The following is a 27,826-nucleotide window of genomic DNA, read 5'->3' on the forward strand; positions in this document are numbered from 1 at the left end:
GACTTGATTTATCAAACAATACACACACACACAAATCAGATTATATAATAATGGCTGATTTGGTTGGTTCAGATTTCATTCTTATGATCTTTAGTAACCCAGAAGTGCAACAGCAAATTGGGCCTTATTCTAGTTCACTCGTTCTGACAAAATCCTTCTTAGATGGACAAAACCATGTGCACTGCAGGTGGGGTAGATGTAAAATGTGCAGAGAGAATTAGATTTGGGTGGGGTTTTACTTCAAAGTGAGATCTATATTGCAGTGTAAGAATAAAGCAGCCAGTAATTACCCTGCACAGAAACAATATAACTCACCCAAATCTAATTCTCTCTGCAAATTTTACATCTGCCCCCCTGCAGTGCACATGGTTTTGTCCATCTAAGAAAGATTTTGTCAGAAAGAGTGAACTAGAATAAGGCCCATTGTGTCCTGTTGAAGAAAGAGCGCTTTATAAATACATTTTTATTATTAATAATAATAATAATAATAATAATAATAATAAAATAATTGCATTCCTTGACCAGAGTTGCATGTGGGGTAAAACTAAGTCTTCTGTATATTGGGCACTAGATCCAGCTCAGCAAAGATATATTCAAGACAAAAAAAAAATGATGCCAACTATAAAATGCTAACATAGCTTTTGTATTCTTCTTGATTAAGGCATTTACTATTATGGATCAAAATCGAGATGGTTTCATTGACAAAGAAGACCTCAGAGACACCTTTGCTGCTCTAGGTACTATGACTTTAGTACGCAAGGTTACGAGATAATATAAATCATACTAGAAGCTTATGCTATAACGGCACATCATTTATCACCGGCTTTAGAAATACCAACCTGCTTCCTGATGTGTTTTTAACTGAAATGTATCCCCATGGCTAAATCTAAGCATATATGTTTATTAACCCTTTGCGTGCCAAGTGAATTTGTCAAAACTGGTGTGAAAATTGGCAAGCACACATTTGTATTCGTCATAATGACATGTAATATTTACATTATATAGGAAATATCTTCTTTTTTTACACAATATTTTTTATTTGGATTTATATAACAAATGTGAGCGACGCTGGCATTTTTAGCCAATATTTTGTATATCTCTTACAGAGCTGTTGACACTAATATTTTGCGCATCTCCCACAGAGCACTCAAAGGGTTAAGCAAATAGAAAAAGAAATATGAAAGAAATATGAATGATTTATGTTCTACTGTATAAATGATTTGCTTTATTTTACGGTCATGTTAATGGGTAGGTATATAGTGTAGGAATCAGCAAGGCCACATTTGGATATCCTATAATATGCCAACTATAAGGAGGGAGTAGAACATTTTGGACTATCTGCACTATATACACATACTAGTTAAAAGCCTGTCAAAATGACGGCTAAAGTCTCTATCTGCTCCTACCGCCAACCTCTGTAACCTCTCTCTCTCTATATCCAGATAGTATGAAACAGATCATTTTGCTTTCACTTTCTGTCAAGGAGTAATTTGGTCTATCTAGTGGCCTCTATTGGCATTGGTGACAATTCAACTTAGAGGTGATGAGTATTTAGCCAGATAGATAGATAGATAGATAGATAGATAGATAGATAGATAGATAGATAGATAGATAGAGATCAGCAGAATCTCATACACACGGATCAATTCTATTTTCAATTAGATTGCAATTAGATTTGGCATATTAGACCTGTTCTGAAGTTTTTTCCACTCCTATTCGATTTCAATTCGATCTCAGGCAGGAGATTGAAATCAAATCTGGATGGAATTGAACTGAATGCATTAGTGAACACATTAGATTTGCACTATCTACATTACATTTGCACTATCTACTATTAGATTTCCACTAGGTAGTCTTGTCTGCCTATACTTTTTTCTATTTGATTTCCACTAAACAAGAGCGTGCATTGGAATTGAATCTGCATTGAATGCTAATAAAAGCATTTGATGTGTATTTGATTTCTATTAGATTTTGCGGTACTTGTGGATTATCACGGCTCCCATTGCATGCCATCGCATGCCATATATAGTGGAATGCGATTGGATATGATTTTTGCAGTTTTTAACCATTTTTACAAAATCGCATGCGATCGCATGCGTTTTTTTAAAAGAAAAGCATCCAAATGCATTAAAATTAGTATCAAACATGTTCAATGGCCCCCAAATGTCATTTTTGAGGCTGTATCACCCCCACTATCAACGCGAACCCGAAGCGTGGCGAGCGCAGAGAGCCCGCGATGGGCGGCGGTACACGTCCTACGACCTTTTCATACCCCCACTATCCACGTCGGCGTGGAGTTGAGAATACAAAGTGTGGCGAGCGCAGCGAGCCCTGTGAGGGGACGCGGACACCTGTGAAGCCCGCGAGGGGACGCGAATACCTGTGAAGGTATCCGTGTCCCCTCGCCACGCTTCGGGCTCGGTGGCTCGCTGCGCTTGCCACACTTTCTATTCTCAACTCCACGCCGACGTGGATAGTGGGGGTATGAAAAGGTTGTAGGACGTGTACCGCTGCGCTCGCCACGCTTCGGGTTCGCGTTGATAGTGGTGTGGTGACATTTGGGGGCCATTGAACATATTTGATACTAATTTCACTGCATTTGGATGCTTTTCTGTTAAAAAACGCATGCAATCGCATGCAATGTGATGCGATTTTTTGCTTTACGATGCACATCGTGGGAGCCGTGATTGTCCACAAGTACTGATTTTGCTTCTATAACCAAAATCAAATAGAAATATAGTGCATATCTTATAGTGGGCACACACAGTGCGATTCTGCTTGTGATTTGATCCTCATTTGATTGGGATCGAATGGTACACAAAATGGATTATTTTTCACTATATACTGTAGTACAGATCTATACTATATAGTTTTGCCTGACAAACGTCTATTCGATTTACACTACACGGGAGCGCGCGGGATGGAATCTGCATTGAATGTAGAAAAATCATTCGATGTTCATTCGATTTTCTATTGGATTTTGCTTCTATAAGCAAAATCCAATAGAAAAATAATGCATATCTCACCGTGTGCACACACTATCAGTGTCATGGTCCCAGCTCTCATTCTACTGAATTCTAATAACATTTATAAATGGCTTTTTCCCTTTGCGATATGCATCATGTGCTTACCTGCAGCATCCTGCTACTAATAATACACTTCATTAATTATGCATGCAGCAGATATTTTACATGACTGCACAAATCCATTGATGAGGCTGACAAGTTCAACATCTAACTTGAAAGCATGATAGTTAGGGCCGCTGAATCCCGAAATACCTAAAACGAAATCTAGATGTATTATTAGTTGGCATGTAGAGATGGAAGTAGAATGTAACCCCCTATTATCTCATCATGGTTATTCAGTGCATACATTAGTTACATAGTGCCCATATTATCCTCCCATGTCCATACATGAAACTGTTCTGTTATCCACATAATCACGTTGGATTTATAGGTCATGATTGTCACGGTACAGCTGTCATCTAACTTAAGAAGGAATACAAATAGTCCAAGTTTTATTTTTATATGTAAATTCCTGATTTCTAAGCAGTTCCTTATAAATCTTAAAAATAAGTGAAGTAAAGTGACTGAGTAATAAAGTGCGCACACAAAAACTTAAAAGCAGCTTATATCAATTTAAAGGTGTTATTCTAAAACCACCTAATACAGTGGTTCCCAAACTGTGTGCCGTGGCTCCCTGGGGTGCCTCGGGACACATGCAGGGGTGCCGCGGCTTGGTGGTCCAGGACCAACTCAAATTATTAATGGTTAATTATTTATGAGCAAAACCAGTGCTGGTGGCTGCCAATCATAGAATGTGTACAAACAGAAGCAAAACCTGCCCTTTACCACATAACTGCCACTAAGAATCGCATATAAGCCCAATCAAATTAAATTTTTTTCGGACCTAGGGGTGCCGTGAAAAAAATTCTGATTCTCTAGGGTGCCGTGAATCAAAAAAGATTGGGAACCCCTGACCTAATATATAGACAAGTGAAAAATTTATAAATAGATAAGCAGCGCTAGAAAGGCTCTCCACATAAAATAGCAGCAAAAGGTCACCATGAATTCAATAATCCAGTTTGAGGTGGTATTCAATGGATGCAGCTTTGAATGATGAACCCCCCCCCCAAATATGTAATAAGAAGAAAGTGCATCAGGAGATTCCCAACAGGAGAACTCCATGTGGAATTGTAATGATTCTGTTTAGAATACTTATGGCCCATTGTGCCAGATGTATCAAGCTTCAAAAAGTGATCGAATGGAGAATTATAAACAGCCAGCCATCTGCTCCTACCTGTTATGTTACAGGCTGGGTTTAAAAAAAAAAAAAAAAAAAACAGGCAGGAGCCGATTGGCTGGTTGTTTATCACTCTCCATTTTATCACCTTTGAAGCTTGATACATCTGGCCCATTATTCCATCTGAAAAGCAAGGACACACTACTGAAGAAGGATCTACAGGATCCAAAATGCGTTTGGCGTGCCTTGCCATCTTTGATTGTTTCACCTGTTTGGACCCCAGGACTGTTTGGTCACTTTGGACGGTGCCACCAGTTCCGGAGCTGGATTGCCTACTCCATTGGACTTCTGTCTCCTGCTGTGCCCCGGGTCTATGTCTATATGCTTTTTATATTCTCCAAATTGTAAGTGCACATCTATATTAAAGTGTGATGTTTTAAAAAGTTATGCACTATCTGCACTTTCTTCTTATTACATATTTGGAGGATTTCATCATTCAAAGCTGCATCCATTGAATACCACCTAAAACTTGATTATTGAATTCATGGTGACCTTTTGCTGCTATTTTATGTGGAGAGCCTTTCTAGCGCTGCTTATCTATTTATACATTTTTCACAAATCTTAAAAATTAGCAATGTATACAAATGTACTCTGTCTTCTATTTATAGGTCGTCTGAATGTGAAAAATGAAGAATTAGAAGAAATGTTAAAGGAAGCTCCAGGACCAATAAACTTCACTGTGTTCTTAACAATGTTTGGAGAGAAACTAAAGGGTAGGAATTGCTGTATTTGGTATCACCCCTCACTCTCTGCAAAGGGACCGGTCTTAGCACATAATGGGAATGTTACAGGCAGAGATCATGCATTTAATGATTGCATGATTATGGTAGATCGGGATCACTTGCTAGTGCAAGTGTTGGCAACCACTGCCAAATGTGCTAGAACATTTTAAATGGCATCTGCCACCAATGGTTCTAACCTTCATCACAAAAGCATCAATATTTGAACCACCAATGGCACATGCATAGACATTATCCACAAATGCTCAAACTTGTGCCAAAAAAACACAGCCATCTACAGTATGGGGGTTATTCTGCTTGGTACGGTGGGACCGTACGCAGTCGGTTCCTTTTTTTTTTTTCAACTGCGCATGCGTAGCTTTCGCTATGCGCATGTGTGGCGACCTCATACCACTCACGGACGGGTCTCTCCGTGCGAAAAAACCTGTCCGCAAGAGCACGGTCATTGTGAGCAGCATGGGGGCGTTTTTAGCAGAGCGGCCGGAATAATGAGGAAAACTGGGCGTAAACATGGGCGTACACGGGGGTGTGCACCAAAAATGTACGGTGCTACAACCGCCTCGATCGGCGAACGCACCGTGCATTTTGGCCCAAAAACAGGCGGACGCCAAAGATAGCTCCAGACCACCCCTAGAGATACCGCATGAGAGCGGACGCCTGGGTCTGCTAATTAACGCTGATTACTACACAAACACATACACCTGAATGTAATAAGCAATGCTGCAGACTATTAAGTGAAAACCATGATTTCACTACCTGCAAGTCACACACAGCCCTCAAACACATTGGAAGCATATCTTTCTACACTTCAACATGTAAAGGTTGGTTTAATTTTAGGTAAGATTCATTCAAAGACCTGCTCATATATGTCAAGGTAGTTATTTTTTCACCATCTACACCCATTCAGAAAGTGTTTTTGTATACTTTAAAAAGCAGGACACTCAATTCACAGAAGTCGACATGTGTCAACTTTTTCACTGTAGCACAAACATACCAGGTTTTTTTATATGGAAAAAGACACATAAACCACTTCTAAGAGCAACAATAATGTTTTTGGACTCAATTTCTACTTGCACTGTGATGCAGATATACGGAAGGTGTCGGTGTGAAAACGGACGAGACCCGTCCGTATACGGTGGCGTACGCTCTGTTGTACGCCAGTTAACGGTGGCTAAGAGGAGATCCGTCTGTGCACGGTGGCGTACGCTCAAGTGTACGCCGCTCCCCATTGTCGGACATTCGCTCACCGTCCGCGTACGGGAAACGTACGGTGAAATGGACCGTACGTACGTTTCCCCGACCTAACCAGAATAAGGCCCTATGTCCTTTATCAGACCTCCTCATTCCTTAATAAATCATTGTGTTATGTCAGTGAACCATTGGTACAAGAAAGAAAGAACGTGGGGCGCTCAAAGATGCACAAGAAATTCATAAAAAAATGAAACAAAAAGAAACACACTATAAACAGCACATTAAATAAATTGTATTCATATACAATCAATGTATGTTTATAAACACATAATGGGCCCGATGTTAAAAATATTCTTATGCTGCATAATAACCTTTATAAATGGGTTTAGCTTATTGTAGGACAAGCTTAATTGATCCTTAATTGTAGGTCTGATATGTCTTAAGCCATGGGCCATCCAATTAAGTAATCAGTGTACACACTGTCAAATCCAGACAGTATCGCAATGTCTTTTTGTTGGTGATATTGCACAAGCACCCTTTAGAATAAAGGGAATGAATTCCGACAACTTAAGAGTCATAAACTTTGCAGCATTATCCATATATTGGTGTTGTAAAAGTCTCTTACCGCTTTACAGGGCTCACACCAATTGGGCAGTGTGTATTGAGCCACAGCATCCGCTCCGTCCCGTTCCCTCGACTGACCCTCTATATGATTTCTAGCTGGGTCGGTTGCTCTAGTAAGAGCCGTCTCCTTGCCACAGCTTGTTGTCTTCTGCATGCTCCGTGCGGCGCTCTGCCACATATTGAGGTGTATGATAGCCTATACAGGGTATGTTAAGGCATTTATGGCATTTCATGGCATATGTGGAGGGGTCTCATGGCATATAATGGCCATGTAGAAGATTCTGATGGCAGGTAAAGGATATGTTGACAGGTATGATGGCTTAAATGCAAAATATATGCCATCATACTTTGTGTGTTTAGTCAGTAAGTCCCGGACACTCCATCCGTTCTTCACAACAGTTGACTGAGAGCCTGTCGCCTGGTACAGCTGTTTGCATGTGGGGAAACCACGTATCCACAAACGTGTTTCCACCCCTGTGCCGGGGTCTCTGTTAAGGTGCCAGAAAAGGGAATCTTTATCTGGTAATTATGCTGAGAACTTGCTTTCTTTTTGGAATACTGAATATTGAATTTGGATTGGATTTTTCTGCCACTTAAGACTTAAGGAGCCCACACACGCACCATTGCCGGCGGTGTGATGCTGTACGATGGGGTGCGCGCTCCCACGGCACCTCATCGTACAGTATAAAAAGTATGTGCTGCACATACTTTTTGTACTAGCTTTTTCTAGCATAGCATCGCATCGCATGCACATCGTATGCACAAGGCATACGATGCGATGCTATGTGTGCTAGTTAAGCCCACAACGCACGCCGGGATCGGTGCGTGTGTGGGCTCCATTACAGTACCTGGAGTGTTAATATATTATGCTTTTGTGTATTTATGTAATGTATTAAATGGTACTTCACTATTATTGTGGATTTCTCTCTACTTACATGTAATGACCTTTATGATTGGAAGCGCCTGAGCTTTATGATTGACCCTGAAAACTATATAGGACAGCGTAAGATAGGTTTTGCCTGTTTTTTATGCTGTTTTAATTTGCTATTTAAAAATGATTGATAGTGTACTTCTTTTAAGTGCCCACGCATAAGATGAAATTTTAAACAATATGCCCGATAAAGAGGGGTGGTGCGGGGGTGACAATGGGTGGAGCCCATACAGGTTGTGGGGTGGCAAAAAATGTCACTATAGCCATGCCCCCACCCTATTTATTGCTGAGATTACTGGCATTATACAGACATGGGTGTGGCTAGGATGATGCGATTCTGCAAGTATGATGTTATGTTGTAAAGTAGAGGGTTGGTTCCTTGGGATATAAAAATTAGGATTCTTAACTTCCCTTCCAGGGGGGAAGGGAGGTACCCCCGATTTCCAGGAGAATAAGAAAGTATGTGTCACAGTGCTGCACCATGCCTGTAACTGAGCAGAAGCTGGCATTTTAGTAAGGGGTCCCCACCCCCTGAAGTGCCCGCTGTCACGCTTTGGGCTCATGGCATATAGGGGACATGTGGAAAAGAGAGAAAGAGATTTACAAAAATATATTGTTTGAGTTTTTTATTTAACTCGTAGGAGCTGATCCAGAAGAAACTATTCTAAATGCTTTCAAAGTGTTTGACCCAGAAGGCAGTGGACTTTTAAAATCAAAGTAGTAAGTAGACATGTCTGAGGGGTTGCTGTGCTACTTCCTATTTTGAGCTGTTCTTGACTCATAATTTTGTTTTATTTCTAGCATCAAAGAAATGCTTACGACTCAGGCTGAGAGGTTCTCAGATGAAGAGGTACAATTTGCAACTCATTTACTCTACTTAATAATGACAGAACAAATGTTATCTGTAATATTCTTCAGATCCTTGTGTTATTGATATGCATCTACTTTGGTTTATATAATGAAGGAGAGTTACCAATAAGTGAAAATGATTCAGAAAGTAATACAATCTGCAGTGCTGTTCAGGGCAACTGTTCATATAGTAGCTGGCACACAGAAAACATTACTTATTATGCCAGAGAAGACAAAGACAGAACAAAGTGCATTTTAATAAATCCGAAAAGTTAATAGAATAATGTAATTATATAAAATAGAACTTTTAATTGTTTGATAAAAAAAAAGAGAATAGCAACATTTATATGAAGACCGAATTAGACAATACATACAATTACCATGGGACCTAAGATGGTCTCCAATAGTATCAATAAAGAAATAAACAATGGTGAAAATAGTAGATATATAAATTAGTCAATTATAATTAGCTGTAGAAATAGACAATAGGAAATATGCACTGGTGATGGTTGCAGGTCTATAATATAGTTACTGTACCAAGTGTTCCTTGGTAGTCTCCTATCCAAGTACTGACCGGGCCAATCACTGTTTGGCTTCTAAGATCAGGGCAGAACAAAAATTTGGGTGCCAATGTCAACGCCTGACCATCTAGTGTACCACCTCCTGTCTCATGGCTCGCTTCGAGGAAACAATTACCCTGGTAAACTGCTGCTGTGAAAACACATGGGTCAAATTTTTCAGGGGTAATTGAATATAGCCACCTATATCACAATGTGAGAAAACCAATTCATGTCACTGCACTGGGTATTTCCAAATGTGTCAGTTGTATATTTGTGCGATACTGGATTTGCCATGTTCTACTCTTATCCTGCACCTCCAGCAAAATCGGGTTCTATTATTATGCCCCCAGGTGTATAAGGACACATCTGTAAATAAATGTCATTTTTTTTTTTTTTTTTTAAATGTAAGCTTTTTTTTATAAACTTTTAGGTATGCGGATTTCTGCAGAGACTGGCCAAGCGTAGTGATAAGTTAACCCTTACTGCTCCTGCCTATTATTGCAATGGTAGCTGAATATTGCTCAGCTTTAATAGCAATATATTGGATAAATTGTGCTAATAGTCATTTTTAGTTCAGGACAGGGGTGGATTTGGAAAAAAAAATGGCCCTGGAAAAAGTTCTAGAAGTGGCCTCATCAAATGTAGGCAGAGCCAATACCTAAATTAGGTGGGATTAATGCATCACTCAACCTGTGTGGAAGACGTTAGTTTCAATATGCATGGCAGTCTAGTGGTACCCAGAGCTTCAAGCTTCTGTGACAAACCACAAACCTTGAAATCTCAAATAATACTCCACTTCCTCCCACTGAGACTACCATAATCCCCCCAATATCACACATATCTCCGCCCCTCCCCCAGTGTTGATCTGTAACACCCCATAAAGAACACCTACTCCTGTAGTAGTAGTGGTAGTAGTAGTAAGTTTATTTATAAGGCGCCACAAAGTGTCCACAGCACCGTACATAGCAAACAAAAAAACAAATTACAAGGTAACGTACATGGTGTGTTGATAAAGTACAGCATAAATAGGGGTATAGCTGGTAGAACTAAAATCAGCATCAGTTCTGAAGTAGGTGTGAAAATTGTCGAGGAGACTGAAGATGAAGTAGAGGAAGGGAAGAACCGGGCAGGAGGACTGGTGAGGTAAAGAGGTAGGGTGAGTACGTGAGGAAGGAGGGCCCTACTCATAAGAGTTAACAGACTAAAAGGAGGTGGGTGGATGAACAAAAGACAATAGGATAAGTAGAAACAGATGGAGGGGTAGGGTAGGCAGGAAAGGAGGAGCAAAAGAGGTTAGAAGGAGGAGAGATCTGAAGAAGTGGGTTTTGAGGGAGCACTTGAAGGAGGTAAGGGAATCAGAAAGCCTGATGGGTGGCGGGAGGTTGTTCCAGTGCAGGGGGGCAGCACGAGAGAAGTCTTGGACACGGGAGTGGGAGGAGGTGATTAGGTGAGAGGTCAGTCGGCGGTCGGCGGCGGAGCGAAGAGGACGGGAGGGAGTGTGGATAGAGATCAGTAAAGAAAGGTAAGGAGCGGTGGAGGAGGAGAGAGCCTTGTAGGTGGTTGTGAGGAGTTTAAAGAGAACCCGGAAAGGAATGGGGAGCCAGTGAAGAGATAGACAGAGGGGGGAGGCGGAGGTAGAGTGGCGGGAGAGGAAGATGAGCCTAGCAGCAGCGTTAAGAATGGGGCGAGGCGGGCAAGATGTAGCCCAGAGAGAAGGATGTTGCAGAAGTCAAGGCGAGAGATGACAAGAGAGTGAATGAGAATTTTGGTCGCGTCAGTGGAGAGGAATTGTCTCATGCGCAAGATGTTGCGGAGGTGAAAGTGGCAAGACTGTGAGAGAGCACGAATGTGGGGGGTGAAAGAGAGGGAGGAGTCAATGATGACACCGAGGCAGCGCGTTTGGTCGGTCGAGGTGATCTCGGTTTCACCAATGCTGATGGAGATAGTGGGAGAAGAGGGGATGTTCGGGGGATGGAGTTCAGTTTTAGCCATATTTAGTTTCAGGAAGTGTTGGGTCATCCAGGCTGAGATGGCCGTGAGGCATTCGGAGACCTTGGACAGGAGTGATGGGGATAGGTCAGGGGACTAGAGATAGATTAGGGTATCATCAGCATAAAGGTGGTAATGGAAGCCATAAGAGCTGATGAGGGTGCTCAGAGAGGTGGTGTAGAGGGAGAAGAGGAGAGGGCCAAGGACTGACCCTTGGGAAACACCGACTGGCTGCGGGGTAGTAGGAGAGGAGGAGCTCGGAGTGGAGACGGAGAAGGAGCGATCGGAGAGGTATGAGGTGAACCAGGAGAAGACCGTGCCAGTGATGCCAAAGGAGCGGAGGGTGTTGAGCAGGAGAGGGTGGTCAACAGTGTCAAAGGCAGCCGACAGATCAAGCTGGATGAGGATAGAGAAGAGGCCTTTGGATTTAGCCGATAGTAGATCGTTAGTGACTTTTGTCAGGGCAGTTTCAGTGGAATGTAAAGAGCGGAACCCGGATTGGAGGGGGTCTAGAATGGAGTTATCAGTAAGGTGGCGTAGGAGATGATTATAGGCCAGACGTTCTAGGAGCTTGGAGGCAAAGGGGAGGAGGGAGATGGGCCTGTAGTTGGATGGAGAGTTGGGGTCCAGATTAGATTTTTTGAGAATTGGGGAGACAAGAGCGTGTTTGAAGGAGGAGGGGAAGATCCCAGAGGATAGGGAAAGATTAAAGAGGTGGGCCAGGTGAAAGCAGACCGACTGACTGAGACGACGGATAATATTGGAGGGGATAGTATAGAGCAGGCAGGTGGAGGGAGAAGCGTATTGAAGGATAGAATGGACTTCAGCGGCAGTGGTGGGATAAAATGAGGACAGGGGTGGGAAGGAGGGGAGGGGAGATGTAGGAGGGGAGGAGGGAGAGGGTGAGGTCATGGCAGCAGTGATGGCAGTCCTGAGAGAGGAGATTTTGGTTGAAAAGTAGGTAGCAAAATCAGCGGCTACGATGGAGGATGGAAGAACAGTACATTTAACAGATGTCACAATAGATGGGCACCCGCCATAGAGGAGTTTCTAAAGCATCGGGCACTCTGCTATCTGGCATAGGTTGTTTGTGTCGGAGGCAGGAGGAGGATGGGTCTACAAAAAAAAGGCACTGGCTGACAGGTGGCCCTGCAGGTGGTTCGGCCTCCCAGCTATCTTCCCTGCAAGGTCTTTGGCCAATCTGCCCATGGTTCTGGAGTAAGTTTATTGCTGCGTCCCATATAGAGACATAGACAGAAAAAGAGACACTGTATAGTGCACTTCAGTTCACAAAACAAGTGGCAGGCGTCAAATAATTTAAAAATGAATAGAAAGTACATGGAAGCACTTCAAGGTGAGACTCTACCACAAAATCACCAGAAGGGTAAATTATCTGTGAGCGTGGTTTTAAAAACTCTGGGTTTCACAGAATTACTAAGCTTAAATGTGGCGCAAAATAGCCTTTACAAATAAATTGTGAGAAAAATACAGGGTTGGTGACACTAGAACAGGGAGGCATGCAGCATTGGGTACCCCTGTCATAAGACTAGGTAGACTGGCCAGACCAAGGTTAGAATCCCTAGGGAAGTGAGGACACTCCCCCACTCTAAGTGCCTAGGGTGGTAATAAGTAATAAGTATAAATCCCAGACAGTGGCGTAACAAAAACATTTGCGCCCCCCCCCCCCTCCGCCGGGACAATTTCAGCACCCCCCCCCCAGTTAAAAGACAAGACCCCCCCCTTTCCCAGAAGTTGGCAGGGGGGTCTGTGCGGCGTGGCTCAGGGAGAGGTCCCTGCGGCGATGAGTATGACATTGCTGGGGTCCCTGCAGTGACCTGGAAACAGCGTGCTATCCGCCGCCCGGCGGCACGGGAAGCGCTTCTGACTTTGAAAACACTGGGCGCACGCTGATCAGCCAAAGTCAGAAGCGCTTCCCGCGCCGCCCCACGGGGGATAGCGCGTTGTTTCCAGGTCACTGCAGGGACCCCGGCAACATCATACTCAGCGCTGCAGGGACCTCCAGGCTACCCCCGTGCCACATGGACCCCTCATGCTCGCTCCCCACTGCACACTGCTGGAGGGAGCAACAATAGCACCCGCAGACCCCCGCCGCCTGCCCGCCATCGTGGTGGCTGCGGCGCTATAGTTACGCCACTGATCCCAGAAGGGATGAAAAGGCATGATGCCACTTGGAGAACCACAAGTGACAACTTGCTTGAACATGTCAAAAATAAATGCAAATAAACAGTTTCCACTTTAGGAGAAGTCAGTCTCTATAGCAGGGCTGGGCAACACCGGCCCTCCAGATGTTGATGAACTACACATCCCAGCATGCCTTGCATCAGTTTCAGCATGGCCACATAGCAAAACTAATGCAAAGCATCCTGGGATGTGTAGTTCATCAACATCTGGAGGGCCGGTGTTGCCCAGCCCTGCTCTATAGGAATGCATAGGATGAATGGAGCGATAGTGATAGGTCAGGGTACTGTATTTTTATTTTTTTTAATCTTTTTGGGGGCATAATACAAGATTGCATACAATAGATCCTATTGATCTGTGCAGACTTTTAAAAAAATGGTGGGTTGGCAGCAGTTTTTTGTTGTTTTTGTGTTGGGATAGGGTTTTTTAAAGTGACAGAGATCAACAAATGGTTATTTTTAGAAGCTCAAACTAACATTTATTAAATGCTCTATTTTGAGCTTTAAACCCACCGTCAATGCGTGGTAGGTCCAGACTTTCCAAAATCCCAGATTTTAGTAAATGTTGTCCCGGGTTAGCATCTGCCCAACCCAACCATCATTGAATCAAAGGGGTTATTTATTAAGATAAGAAATGAAAATGGGATGTTGCCCATAGCAACCAATTAGATTCTATCTATTATCTGTACTTGTACCAGTGCTTTTTAATAGATTTATTGCTGACATTGCAAATGGTATTGAAGGGAAATTATACCTTTTTGCAGATGACACAAAGGTATGCAACAGGGTAGACAGGGGTAAAATAAATGGTTGATGATCTAGGTCAGGCCTGGCCAACCTGTGGCTCTCCAGATGTTGTCAAACTACAAATCCCATCTTACCTTGTCACAGTTTTGCTATAATGGAGTGTTAAAACTGTGGCAAGGCATGCTGGGATTTGTAGTTTGACAACATCTGGAGAGCCACAGGTGAGCCTGTCCTGATCTAGGAAGACTAAATGAATGGTCAAGAACATAGCATAGTAATTACATTACATGTCAAAAAAATGCAAAATCATACACCTGGGTCTCAAAAATACAGTTTCCAATATAGCATTAATGGCATTATACGGGAAACTACTACTTAATGGCAGCTAAGCAATGTAACAAAGCAATGAAGAAGGCAAGTCAGATGCTTGTTGCACAGGGAGAGGAACCAGCAGCCGAAAGAAAGAAGTAATAATGCCACTGTATAGGTCATTTGTATAACTTCATCTAGAATACCGTGTCCAGTTCTGGAGGCCATATCTCTAAAAGGATACAAAAAGACATTAGAGACTGTACAAAGAAGGGAAACTAAATGGTACATGGTCTACACACCACAAAACTTTTCCAAAAAAGACAAAAAAAAATAAATCAAAGGTTTTAACAAGGTCCAGGAGGGAAACATTATTTAAATGAAGGGAAGTATTAGAACAAAAGGGTAGTATTAAAACACGAGGACATGGAGGCAGTGGCGTAACTAGATACACGTGGGCCCCATAGCAAAAGTTTGGAAGGGCCCTTATTTATCACCTAATGCTGAAAAATGTATGCAGCACATGATACTTTGACAGGCAAAGTGGGCCCCTCTCAGCTCTGGGCCCCATAGCAGCTGCACCCCCTGCACCTATGGTAGTTACGCCCTTGCATGGAGGGAGGTAGGTCAGGAAATCTGAGGAAAAAGTATTTAGTAGAAAGGAAATATAATAGCCTTCCATCAGAGGTGGTAGAAGCTAAGACAGTAGAACAATTTAAACATGCTTGGGATAGACATTAGGATATCCTTACACAGAAATAAGGATCAAATAGGGTTTAATGGTAACAATATGGTAAAAATAAAATAAAAAAATAAGCGCGAAATAGATGGGCCGAATGGTTCTCATCTGCTGTTAAATTCTGTTTTTATGTTTCTATCTTTTAGACGGTACACCAAAATAAGAAGTAAAATCTGATTGGTTGCTATGGGTAACATCCCATCTTCTACTAAATTTCCCTAAGCGGGTACTAATTACCCGGGTCCAGTCTTGCTGGAGGGGCCCGGCGGGGGCCCTGGTCTGACCCTCCTCCATACCTTCTGTTCCTCTGTTCCTCCCGGGCAGCAGCAGCACACACTTACAGCATGTGCTGTGCTGACAGTGTGAGAGCTCACTACTATTATTGGGATTGAAGGGAATTTACTATAGTATACTTTTAGAGCTAAAAACACATTTAACCAATATAGCACCAAAATAAAATGTGAAGAAATCTAACGGTGTGTACACATGGTGCAATTTTGGCTCTAGTCAAAATTGTATGAAAAGTTAGTTAAAATCTCACGGTGCTTCCAAAGCTTGTGATACCAATGTGCGGCCCTTATGAGGCTGGTATCGCATGGATAAAAAGACTGTGCAGTCAAGGCAATTTTTACTATGTCACATGTAATGCATATAGCCATATGCCAAATAGCACATACTGTAGGAACAATCACAAACTGAAAACAGTCAAAATCTCAAGTGAAGATAGTCAAGATTGTATGGTTCTGGGCTCTGGAGAGTTCAAAAGAAACTGCATAGTCAAAATTGTCCATAGTTAAAATCGCACCATGTGTACACAATTTAAAAAGACAAAACAACTCTATTTTGTGGTAGTGTGACATTATAGTGTATTTTTGCTCTCTCTACTGTAGATTGAACAGATGTTCACAGCGTTCCCACCTGATGTTACAGGAAATTTGAACTACAAAAACCTTGTGCACATAATCACACATGGCGAGGAGAAGGAGGAATAAAATGACCCTGACTTTTGCTGTACATCCTGATTTTTATCAGATCAAAGTTATTTTTGCCTATTTGTATTATTCAGAGTAACCCTTATGAAAAAGGATCACCATAAAATGCCATGTATTTGGTGTTTTACATTGTTCTTCTACACTTCTTTCTTAAGGAACATCCCACGATTCTACCACGACTTCATGACTCAAAAATACAGTCTGTGTACATGTAATGTATGACATTTAATCTATGTAATGTATGATAATAAATGTTATTTCTATACCTGCTAGAAAAAAATTTGAGTAGATCTTGACCCTATCCTTTAGCTAAGATGTTTGAAAGAAAAACAGAAAATCATTATGTAATACTCCAAAAGAACATTTGAAACTTAAGAGAGAAGACCAACCTCCGAGATCCTGATGGAAATGAACTGTAGCCGGCTCTCACAAATGCTGACATTAAGCAGAAGGGCCATAATGGTGAGATTCCCTGTATTATGCCCTGTCACATCCCAACAGGTGCTCCTCTTTCATATCTCCTGGAGGGGAGAAATTAAATATAGGTAGGTATAGCATTAAACTCCGTACACACTAAATAACTAGGAGCACCGCCAATATCGTTACCTATATCAGCAGTACCGCTGGTCAAACAATATTGCAGTGTACACAATGAATGATACCAGTTAATGATTTTGTTGGCTATATAGCTACAATCGACCTGCATGCTCAGCCAATGGGGGGGGGGGGGGGGTCATTAATGGTGCGTGGGAGCAAGCATCATTAACAATATTGAGTATACACACTAAGGGCAAGATTTAATAGGGTGTGATAAAAAAACTCAGCAAAACCCAAAGTTATTGTTATTATCTATTATCACTCCCCCACGGACCCCGTCCAGGGCTGACCAGCCAGGGGGTGATGTTTTGGCTGGGGGAGCTTATTTATAAAGTCTCCCCCAAGGACTTGGTTTTAACTTATCCTTACCCAGAATGTAAAGCAATTTCAAGGCATTATAATTTGTTACGTGATATGGTGGATTACAATTCCTTGAACTCGGGTCTACCCCAATGGAAGCGTCACTTTCCTGATGTCACCGTAGAACCGGAACTTGATGGCCGCAAGTCTTTATTCAACCTTAATAACTATGTAACACTGGGGTAGATTTATTAAGCTTGTTGAAGTGATGAAGGTTATTCTGATTCACTCGGAAAGGCATAATCACTCTCTAATGGACAAAACCATGTGCACTGCAGGTTTGGCTGATGTAACATGTGCAGAGAGTTAGATTTGGGTGGGGGGTGTACTTCAAACTGATATCTAGGTACTTGTGTATTTGCAGGGTGCCCAATTTACATAAGTAGGAAAATCGCATCGCATGCAAATCTGTTTTTTTTTTTTTTATCACCGGCCAATGAACTCCTACATGTAATTTTTCAAACCAAGCCTGTAACAGTTAAGAGCGGATTGTCCGGTGATAAAAACTAGACAATTTATCACTTCACCGAGCTTAATAAATCTTCCCCTATGTAACACAGCTTCATGATGAGTTCTTCCCAAAGTCAAATTTGCCCTAAATGTCACTAAACTTATTTAATTGCTTATGGTTATGCCCAAGGGTTAGACATTTTTGGCTGAAGATGTATAAATTCGCTATGGATAATTTAATAAATGATTTACCCTTCATGGCTGAATGGGCTATTTTCAGGATGTTACCTCAAGGCCAGAGAATCTTATGAGGTTGTAGCAAACTTTTACTAATACTCAGCTCAGCTGCCAAAAAAACTATTCTCCAGGTATGGACAAATCCTGAAACTCCCCCTTTTTCACTGTTCAGGGAGAAGTTACAGTATTCCATCTATTCCAGATGGATTGGATGGAGGCTTCTCTTTGTAAGGAGTCAAGGTTTGCTTTTTTTTTTTAACCCTTCCTGACTCGACTAAACTACTAATTACTAAATGCTTCTCAGCAACATCCTGGTACCTAACACGAATGATTGCTAATGGCTAGAGACAGGATTATATGCATTTGCATATGCATATTTTGCCCATTCTCACTGATTATTGCATATTTTACCTAAAATCTAGTGATGGTGCATATTTTAGGCCCTGCCCCCTTTCCACCCACGAGTCACAGCACTGCTTTGCCCTGCTGCTGGCCAGGTAGTGGTAGAGTGTGCAGGCTGGGGCAATATGTGCGCAGTGTGGGGAACCTTGGATGTACGATGTGTCTGACACTGCTCTAGGCTGCCAATCCATGTTGATAAGTCAGTCGGGGCGGATGCCATTATGAAGCTCCTGAACCTTTGCCTGCCCCTGGCCTGGGACTTTACACCAAGAGACAGACTTCTGCAGCAGAGGATGGATGGAAGGGTTGTGACATCACGCGGCGCGGAGGAAATGCTGTGTCACAGTGAGTATTTGGTGCAGGGAGGAAGCCTTCCACTGCGCCGCCCTCACAAGCTATGCTGACATTTGATCCATCGGCGCTGGAGATGAGGGTCCATGTAGTTGATGTAACAAGAACTCTGGACGCTGGAGTCTGCTGTATCAGGCAGGAAGAAAAAAAACCTGTGTAAAGCACTAGACATCTGCAGATGCTGTGGGCCTATTTTTGAGGTTTATTTGCAACTCATTTTATGCGAATTTTTAACTAAGTTAAAAAATACTTTTTCTACTTTCTACTTTAATGTAGCATATTTTAACACTTTTCATGCATATTTTAAGTATTTTTCATGCATATTTCAAGCTTTTTATGTTGCATATAATCTTGACCCACCACTTTAGTTGACACACTATTTTGGGCTTAGAGAGACTTGCACCTAACAACATTGTATTGTTCATATCAGTGTTTACCACATTGTTGCCTCCTATATCCTGATATCTGGAATTTTTTTGATTACCTACTTTTGGAACTATGTACCCTGTACTAATACTTCAGAGTTTAAAAAAAAAAAAAAGTCTCCCCTGGCTGTAGCAACCTGGTGCTGGTTCCAAAATATGGGGGACCCCATATTGTTGGAACCAGGAACAGTCCAAAATCCCAGTGCTGATTTCTTACATAGGGGGGGACCCCATCACTTTGTTCCCCCATATTTGGGAAACCAGGACCAGCTCAAAGAGCCCAGGGCTGGTTATGCTGACAGGAGACCCCACAATGTTCTTTTGTTTTTATTTTTCCTTACTGACACTTTGACAGTCAGAACCATGCACAGATCTCATTGATCTTTCAAATTCACTTGCCAGAACCTGGTCTATTTTTGTGTCAATTTTTGGTAACGTGTAATGAAAAATCACACCCTATTTAATTTGTATTTTTCTATGAGAAAACACCTGGATGCAATTTTGAATGTGCTATGTTTGGGTCACGGTAAAATGTAAAATTTTTACAGCAAATTGCACACTATTACATATGCGAGTTGCGGTAAACCTGCGATTTTGACAGGTTTTTTTTTTTTCAGTATAAATTTTTATTAAAGGTTTTGTTCCGTCCTATTAAATCTCATCCTAGATTTTTTTTTGCGGGTCATATGTTTTTCGGTGTACATTTGATATTGTTTGACCTGTGGCACCGCCGATATAGTATGGGGTGTACTGGATTTATTACAACTCACATTGCAGCAATATGCAGCGGAGGTGAATTGTTATACTTGCTCTAGGTTATGAAATCTCCCCCAGTTGAAGGCTGGTCTACCTGCAGTAAGTGATTTGAACTGAAGTCTCTGAAGATCAGTCAGTGTCTAAGGGTGTGGTATGACCCCCGGATAGTCGGAGTTATAATGGTCATTAAACCGAAGTCAGATTCCCAACTGCTGGGACTCCGACAGAGGTGCGAGCGCTACTAAGCAGGATTGGTGGCTCGCTACAGGTTCTATTTTCCCTCTATGGGGTTGTGGACCCCCACAAGGGAGAATAGACCCTGTAAGTCGGGTTCCTGACTGTCAGGCGTTTAACAGTTGGGATTCCGACGTAGGTCTACAGACCAGCGCAATCCCAACTGCCGGGAGGCCATCCGGCACCGCGTCTAAGTAGTAAAAAAAAGGGCATGGTACACATTTTCCTACCTTTTCTCATCCTTTTAATTTAAAAATAACAAAGGCAGTGACAATGCATCATATTATTTTCTGCTTTTTTCATTATTATTTAGGTTTTGTTTTATTATTTTGTCTTTTTTTTGTTTGGTTAAAAATCATGCTTGGTGCAATTTTAGTCCATTTGTTTTTAACTTTAATCTCTAGGGAAGGATGTAATATTCATATTTAATTTTTGCATGTGGTTGGACTGACTATTACATGCAAAAACACCACAAAAAGTGTTGTTGTTATCATTTTTATAAATTATTTATTTTATTTTTAAAGATAATAGTTATAGTAGATGTGAAGATACTATATGGACAATCTGCATGTACAAAGTAAAAAAGAAAGTACATTTGGTAAAACAATAGAAAAAAGGCTGTACTCTAGATAAACTCATCTAGCAAACAACCATAAACACAAATCCAGCATGGTCTCATTTAAAACACAAAAGAACAATGGGCCTTATTTTGGTTCACTCTTTCTGACAAATTTCTTCTTAGATGGACAAAACCATGTGCACTGCAGGTGAGGCAGATGTAACTTGTGCAGAGAGAATTAGATTTGGGTGTGGTTTTACTTCAAAGTGAGATCTATATTGCAGTGTAAAAATAAAGCAGCCAGTATTTACCCTGCACAGAAACAAAATAACTCACCCAAATCTAATTCTCTCTGCACATTTTACATCTGCCCCCCTGCAGTGCACATGGTTTTGTCCATCTAAGAAGGATTTTGTCAGAAAGAGTAAACTAGAATAAGGCCCAATGTGTCACACACTCAAAAAGATAAATAAAAAAAAGTGGTGAAGAGAGAATAGGAAAGAAAGAGAAGGCAAGGAGGGGGGAGCTAGATGAAAGAAAGGGATAAGTAGACAATAAACCTGGCACAAAAAGGACGGAAGGATTCATATGTGAATATATAGAGCAGAGATTACACATATAACACGCAGTATTGGGAAATTAAATTTGGGGAATGAGGTTTGCCTTGGAAGCAGAGGTTTTGAAGTCAACCAAACTGAACCAAATTGCCACAAAGGCAGGTATTCAATGCTGTCACCACTCACCCTGTCAGTATTCAACGCACCCCCACTCATACGCCAATTCCCCCTCGGTCCATTTTTTGAGCGAGGGGGAATTGGCGTATGCGGCTCCAGAAGCAGCGAGACTTGCGGCTAAATACAGCGATTTTTTATGCATTAGCCGTGGGTTTCGCTGTTTTGGGGAATTCTCGCCGTCCTGTGACGGCGAGGATTTCCCCAGAGCGTTGAATAGAGCGAGCTGCCGGCGCGGGGGTTAAACAGCGCTGGTTTTCTGCAACCCTCGCTGTTTAACCCTCTCGCCGGCCGCATTGAATACCTGCCAAACTCAGAAGGCCGAATATTTTGCTGTGCAACTACGGTGGCTGTGTGGGATACCGGACTAACTTTTTTTTTTAAAGGTGCAGCACCGGTAAAAAAAACCTTCTGAGTTTGGCTGGCAAGCCACAGGGCCACTGCAATACATCCAGCACAGAGTATTTTTCAAGGGCTGAGAAAAAAATGTTGCCTATAGTCATGCAAAAGTCAAGGCATTGGCACCATTGTGGGAATGGTGCCAATGCCTTGACTTTTGCATGACTATGGGCAACATTGTAGAGAATGTCGTAGAATGCCAATACACTGGAATCATCATCAAGTGGCTCAGTCTAGTAATTCTAACTAAACCAAAATAAATCAGCCACAGATCCCTGTGTGATTAGTGAGTTACAAATAATACCATTTTAGTACCACTGTTAGGTGTGTTGTAGTGTTACCGTTGACTTCTCTGCACGGGACAAAGCCCACCTGATCAAAAAGAATTATAGTCGGGAGAAGTAGTTTTAGTCGATTGGATATTAGTTTAGCATATATCTTGTTTAGAAACCTATCTTGTCTAGGTTGCATAAAAAGTCAGATCTTTGTAATCTTTCGGGATGCGTCCTGAGAATTGTTCAGAGGAGGAGAGAAGGGGACAATCAAAATCAGATTACATGCCCACAACAGCATTGAAATATGGTGCCCCGTAACATTTTGTAGTAGGACACCATGAAGCCACCTGGGCCAGGGCTTTCACCAGAAGGAGAGGTCTTAAGAACAGTAGACATTTTTAGGTTCTATGAATGGTGAATCGAGAGCCTGGGTCATCTCATTGGGAAAACAGAAAAAGCTACCTTTTCTAGATATTTCTGGATCCTACAGTAGTTTCTCTGTCCATAAAATCTGAACCTGAATAGGTCAGGCTCAAATTATACAACTCAGAACAAACTGCATAAAATACCACAGTAATATCGCTATTGGTGTAACAGAGATTGCTTGCAATGTCCTTGACACAATAAAGACAGGTCAATGATCTTTGAGCTTTAAGCACCTGTGTCAGCATTGTACAAGGTTTATTTCCACAATGATAATATTTATGGGCACTAACACCTCTTCTAACCCCATTGTTTAAGAAGTCATTAAGAGCAACGCTAGTCTTTTGAAGTTTCACCAAAGTATCAGAAGCACTGCTACTTTTGTGAGGGAGTTTAAGCTTTTAGATCTGACATAAAAGTGCATCTCTACATTCAGTTCTCTTCTTTGTAAGGTACAGTATGACCACAGTATGCTCCTAAGCACATATTTGGTGACTTCCCAAATTCAAACTGTAGAAAGATCATCTGTAATGTTATAGGTGACAAATTTCTCTAGTGTGTCCTTAAGTTGTGCTCTACAAGAGGAGTCCTGGAGTTTTAAATACAGGTAACTTACCCAAGATTCTCTGCGGTGTGTACATTCCAGCTGAGATGTACCAAGAAATCACATACACTGGATAAGATGAAGTCTTGGTCTTATTTTGTAGTAGGTAAACAGCGTACCAGGTAAACAGCATAGCCAAGGATAGTTACAGCATACAGATGTCACAGCATAGTACAAATTCCTCACTTCCAGGTTCCAGTGGTCCCTACCATTGCCCTATCACCTAAGTAGCGCTTTCACTATCAGGAGCCCTGACCCTCTGCCCTGGAAACACATATCAGGAAAGCACAGGTGCTGTTAATCAGCCCAACCTTGATAACATCAGTGTTCCTGCTGCTGCTCTAAAACCTGGACCAGATACATCACGTGAAAGTATGCTGTCCCTTCCACATATATATATATATAGTAGAAGCAGCACTCAGTAATAAAGTAGCATAAACTTGATAGCAACTTTTCAATGTTTCACGTCATCATCACTCATCATGACGATGTGAATAAAACATATAAACGTTGCCATCACGTTCGTGTTTATGCTAATTTATTACGAATGCCACTTTTACTATATTTCTATATTTGGACCCCCCCCCGCTGTGGTTTTTCCATTGAAGGCACCATCCCTCTTCTGCCGGAAGCGGTACATCTGTCAGAATGAACTTAGGTCTACAGTCATTAGGTCGACCCCACTAGGTCGACTGGCAGGAAGGTCGACCTGACTTAAAGTCGACATGGGCCAAGGTCGACATGACTTAAGGTCGAATTTGCATAAAGGTCGACATGAGGAAGGTCGACTGGTCATAAAGTCGACATGGGTTTTTCAGTTTTTTTATCCGAATGTCGACACAGTCGACATGGACACAGTTGGCAATGAGAATCGGACGCTCGCTATGCTTCGGGCACACTATTTTATTCTCCCACCACGCCCTAGTGGATGGTAGGGCATGAAATACCGCCTGTCGGCACAAAAAACAGTGAAAAACCCATGTCGACCTTATGACCAGTCGACCTTCCTCATGTCGACCTTTATGCAAATTCGACCTTAAGTCATGCCGACCTTGGCCCATGTCGACCTTAAGTCAGGTCGACCTTCCTGCCAGTCGACCTAGTGGGGTCGACCTAATGACTGTAGACCTAAGTTCATTCTAATAGATGACCGCTTCCCCTTCTGCCATATATATACACATACATATATATATACCCTGGTGTTCTACCAGAAAATGTGAACGGCCTGGTTTCTGCCATCAGCAAGAGCATCTCCAACTCTGGAGACCTTGATCCACCACTTACCTTCTCCCATTGCCGGCTGAGGTTCTGGGCCCAATAAGTGATAGCTACTGTAGTATATGCTTTAGCAGTGCCCACCGGAACACTGGACCTTGTCACCAGTATCGCGGCACTGGTGGGAGTGATGACGCTGCAGCCCTGTTGTCTTTGCCACTGGTGCATTCAGCTCTGAAACAATTAAAACCTTGAAGCTGCAACAGCAGTCTCCCGTAAACAAGGTGCGTCTGGCTGCTGCCGGCACCGGAAAAAAAACTGTATGGCCTGGGGCTAGGGTTACCACCTAGTCCCTTTAATTCCGGACACATGTTAATTACACAGGTTCTGTGGCAGTTTAAAATCAGGTGAAGTGGAGTCAGCCAGCCACAGAACCTGTGTAATTAATATGTGTCCGGAATTAAAGGGACTAGGTGGTAACCCTACCTGGGGCTGGGTTACAGGTGAGGGGTCCCAGTGCAATCTGGGACTGAAAGCTTTAACTGTTTTGGTGCCTAGTCCATTCCAAACCACCCAAAATCCCAAAGTAATCTTTGGAGCCTATGGATCCTGAAGAAGATTTTTTTTTTCCAGTGATAATATAACACAGGGGTCCTCAAACTATTTTGCTCTGGGACCCCATCAGACAATAAAAATGATTAAAGAACTCCAGCAAGTCACCGCAGAATGGTCCTGAAATAAGTGGTCTTAAATCACACATGCATGGCAGCATTGTGGAGGTACAAAATTATGCAAGCATGTGAGGTAACAGCAGGGTTGCCTACCTGACCCTCTCCTTCAGGGAGAAAATGCTGTTCCTGGACTTCCCTGGTAATGTATGATTGCCATCAACTGTGGTGAAACACCTTTCTTATCAATTACCTAGCTCCCCAGGTAAGCTCTGAATGAGAGGAGCCGGTAGAGTGAGGCTCTCCCAGTGCACAATACAGATTACAGCCTGCACCTACAGGTACCCAGGACCGGACCCCGCCCCCAGCCTGCTCCTGTCACTCCCCCGGACGGCTGCACATGATTAATCTTATGTGCAGACCGTCCGACATCCGGATCTGATCCGATGTACACGGGACCGCGCATTGGATCAGATTGGATGTCATACACTACGCAATTTGCCCAGTTTCACCCGATTTCTCGGCCCAATCCTCCAGAATCGGGGCCAAATCGCGTAGTGTATGGGGGCCTTAAGTGTCACATGATCTGTCAGTATAAACACACCTGTTCTGAAAGGCCCCAGAGTCTGCAACACAACTAAGCAACAGGCATCCCATCATGAAGACCAAGAAACTCTCCAAACAGGTCAGGGACAAAATTGTTGAAAAGTACCAGTCAGGGTTGGGTTACAAAAAAATATCCAAATCTTTGATGATCCCCCAGAGCACCATCAAATCCATCATCTTCAGATGGAAAGAACATGGTATCACAACAAACCTGCCAAGAGAGTGCTTGCCCACCAAACTTCACAGACCGGGCATTAATCAGAGAGGCAGCACGGAGACCAAAGGTAACCTGTAGGAGCTGCAGAGTTCCACAGCAGAGACTGGTGTATCTGCACATGGGGCCACAATAAGCCATACATTCCACAGAGCTGGACTTTATGGAAGAGTGGCCAGAAAAAGCCAATACTTAGTGTTAAAAATAAGAAGGCACATTTTGAGTTTGCCAAAAGGCATGTGGTCGATTTCTCAAATGTATGGAGGAAGGTGCTCTGGTCAGATGAGACTAAAATGTAACTTTTTGGTCACCAAGGAAAAAGCTATGTCTGGCACAAACCCAACATATCCCATCACCCCAAGAACACCATCCCCACAGTGAAACATGGTGCTAGCAGCATCATGTTGTAGGGATGTTTTTCAGCAGTAGGTACTGGGAAACTGATTCAACTTGAGGGAAAGATGGATGGTGCTAAATACAGGGATACTCTTGAGCAAAACCTGTTTCAGTCTGCCTGTGATTTGAGACTGGGACTGAGGTTCACCTTCCAGCAGGACAATGACCGGAAGCATACCGCTAAAGCAAGCAACACTCGAGTGGTTTAAGGTGAAACATTTAAATGTGTTGGAATGACCTAGTCCAAGCGCAGATCTCAATCCAATTGAGAATCTGTGGTCAGACTCGAAGATTGCTGTTCACAAGCAGTAACCATAAAACATTAAGGAGCTGGAGCAATTTTGCCTTGAGGAATGGGCAAGATGTGACAAGCTCATAGAGACTTATCCAAAGTGACTTGCAGCAGTAATTGCCGCAAATGATGGATTTACTAAGTACTGACTTTAGGGGGGTAAATATTCATGCTTACTGAAGTTTTCTGTTATTTTGTCCTATTTTTTGTTTGCTTCACAATAAAAAAAAAAAGGGTACTTCCTCATCTTTGCGGCCACCGCTTATGCTACGGTACTTACGTAGCCGTATTGTACAAGCAAGGCTCACTGAAAATAAGCAACGCCACCAGCCTGGGTCCACACCACCATCTATTACCTTTAGTGAAGGTGTGGCGAGTAAAGCGAGGGGACAATGGTGAATAGCGGCTAACGTAACTGGCGAAGCGGTGGCCGCAAAGATGAGGAAGTACCAAAAAAATAACTGTATTACTTTTGCAATATAATACATAAATGAATGCAAACAAAACTAAAAAAAAAAGTAAATTATTAGTTAGCAATGAAACCCAGGGTCCTTACAGGCATTTCCCAACTTTTTCCTGTGTAATATTAGTATTAGTCCCTCTGCAGCAAGGCATAAATTCCCGGACCGCGCATTCAAGCAGTTAAACTTAAAACTGCCAAAAAAAAACCACCCAGTTTTTCACAACATAGAACATAAATGATGCAGAACGCCTTCTTTCATCACCAAGCGACGTTAGTGTAGAAGGACCTAAGGGAGGAACACACACCGTGGAACAGGCAAACACAGAAGGGGCCCTTTCTCATTACTGACGCGCCGCTTAGCTGTCCATAGATATTGCCCGCTTAGTGTTCCGCACAGCTGCGCTCAGACACACCGCAGCAGCAACCACACCATTGTGTATATGTCACTGTGCGAGCCCAGGAACAATGAGATTTCCTGGCTGGGAGGAGCTTTGGGATTAGAAGCGTTGAACGAAACCGGCATTGCTGAGGTCACACTGCGAGGGCGGTAGTGTCGGTGAGGGAGGCCTCCTCCTCACAGCCCGGCTTGTACTCCGGTCCCCTCGTCCCCAGTCCCTCATCTTCCTCCCCACCGTGACACTGAATGGGGAGCCAGCCCGGTTGTTTCATGGTGTGGCGCAGGCTCTGACCCACTGTGGCGTCGCCGGTCACAGCTGTCCCTGAGGGATGTCGCAGAGCGGCGGCGACATGGACAGAACAATAAAGGTGAGAGACTGAGGTGACAGGTCGCCCCGTCAACACCTGGATCCTCCCAGTGTAGCGTAACGTACGGGTGTGTTCTGCAGTATCAGCCTGGTCTCTCTGTAATACGGCTACCCGACACTGCAGACACTGCCGTCATACTCCCGTACTGCGCTGTCCGCACTAGGCTGAACAGGTGGAGGCACTGCCCGGTGGCTGCAGTGTACGGCACAGGACAATGTGGCTGACACCTGACT

At 42.8% G+C, this 27,826-nt stretch overlaps 2 protein-coding genes and 1 long non-coding RNA gene across 5 annotated transcripts in view; 2 read left to right on the plus strand and 1 right to left on the minus strand.

The window, feature by feature from the left end:
• MYL2 (myosin light chain 2) overlaps window positions 1-16,434 on the plus strand; it is a 34,236-nt gene extending 17,802 nt beyond the window's left edge. Inside the window, exons 3-7 of the mRNA XM_083151424.1 lie at window positions 662-737; window positions 4,911-5,015; window positions 8,430-8,508; window positions 8,590-8,638; window positions 16,070-16,434. Coding sequence (XP_083007550.1) covers window positions 662-737; window positions 4,911-5,015; window positions 8,430-8,508; window positions 8,590-8,638; window positions 16,070-16,171 — 411 coding nt within the window. The 3' untranslated portion in view covers window positions 16,172-16,434. The remainder of the gene's footprint in view (window positions 1-661; window positions 738-4,910; window positions 5,016-8,429; window positions 8,509-8,589; window positions 8,639-16,069) is intronic.
• On the minus strand, window positions 14,337-27,819 carry LOC146012186 (uncharacterized). Its single transcript, XR_014445363.1, has 3 exons — window positions 26,922-27,819; window positions 16,561-16,692; window positions 14,337-14,672 (listed from the first exon to the last, which is right to left on the minus strand). It is a non-coding gene; the product is annotated as an uncharacterized LOC146012186 (long non-coding RNA).
• The window catches only part of MAPKAPK5 (MAPK activated protein kinase 5), a 59,137-nt gene continuing 58,562 nt past the window's right edge, over window positions 27,252-27,826 (plus strand). The window contains exon 1 of one of the 3 annotated variants that reach the window (XR_014445337.1): window positions 27,252-27,593. Coding sequence is in view for 2 of the 3 variants with exons in the window: in XM_083151423.1 (XP_083007549.1) it covers window positions 27,555-27,593 (39 nt within the window). In the remaining variant the exon portion in view is untranslated. The remainder of the gene's footprint in view (window positions 27,594-27,826) is intronic. The other 2 variants (XM_083151423.1, XM_083151421.1) reach the window with 2 other exon arrangements.

The sequence above is a fragment of the Crinia signifera genome, chromosome 1 (assembly GCF_055691185.1).
Source record: "Crinia signifera chromosome 1, ASM5569118v1, whole genome shotgun sequence".
NCBI lineage: Eukaryota > Metazoa > Chordata > Amphibia > Anura > Myobatrachidae > Crinia > Crinia signifera.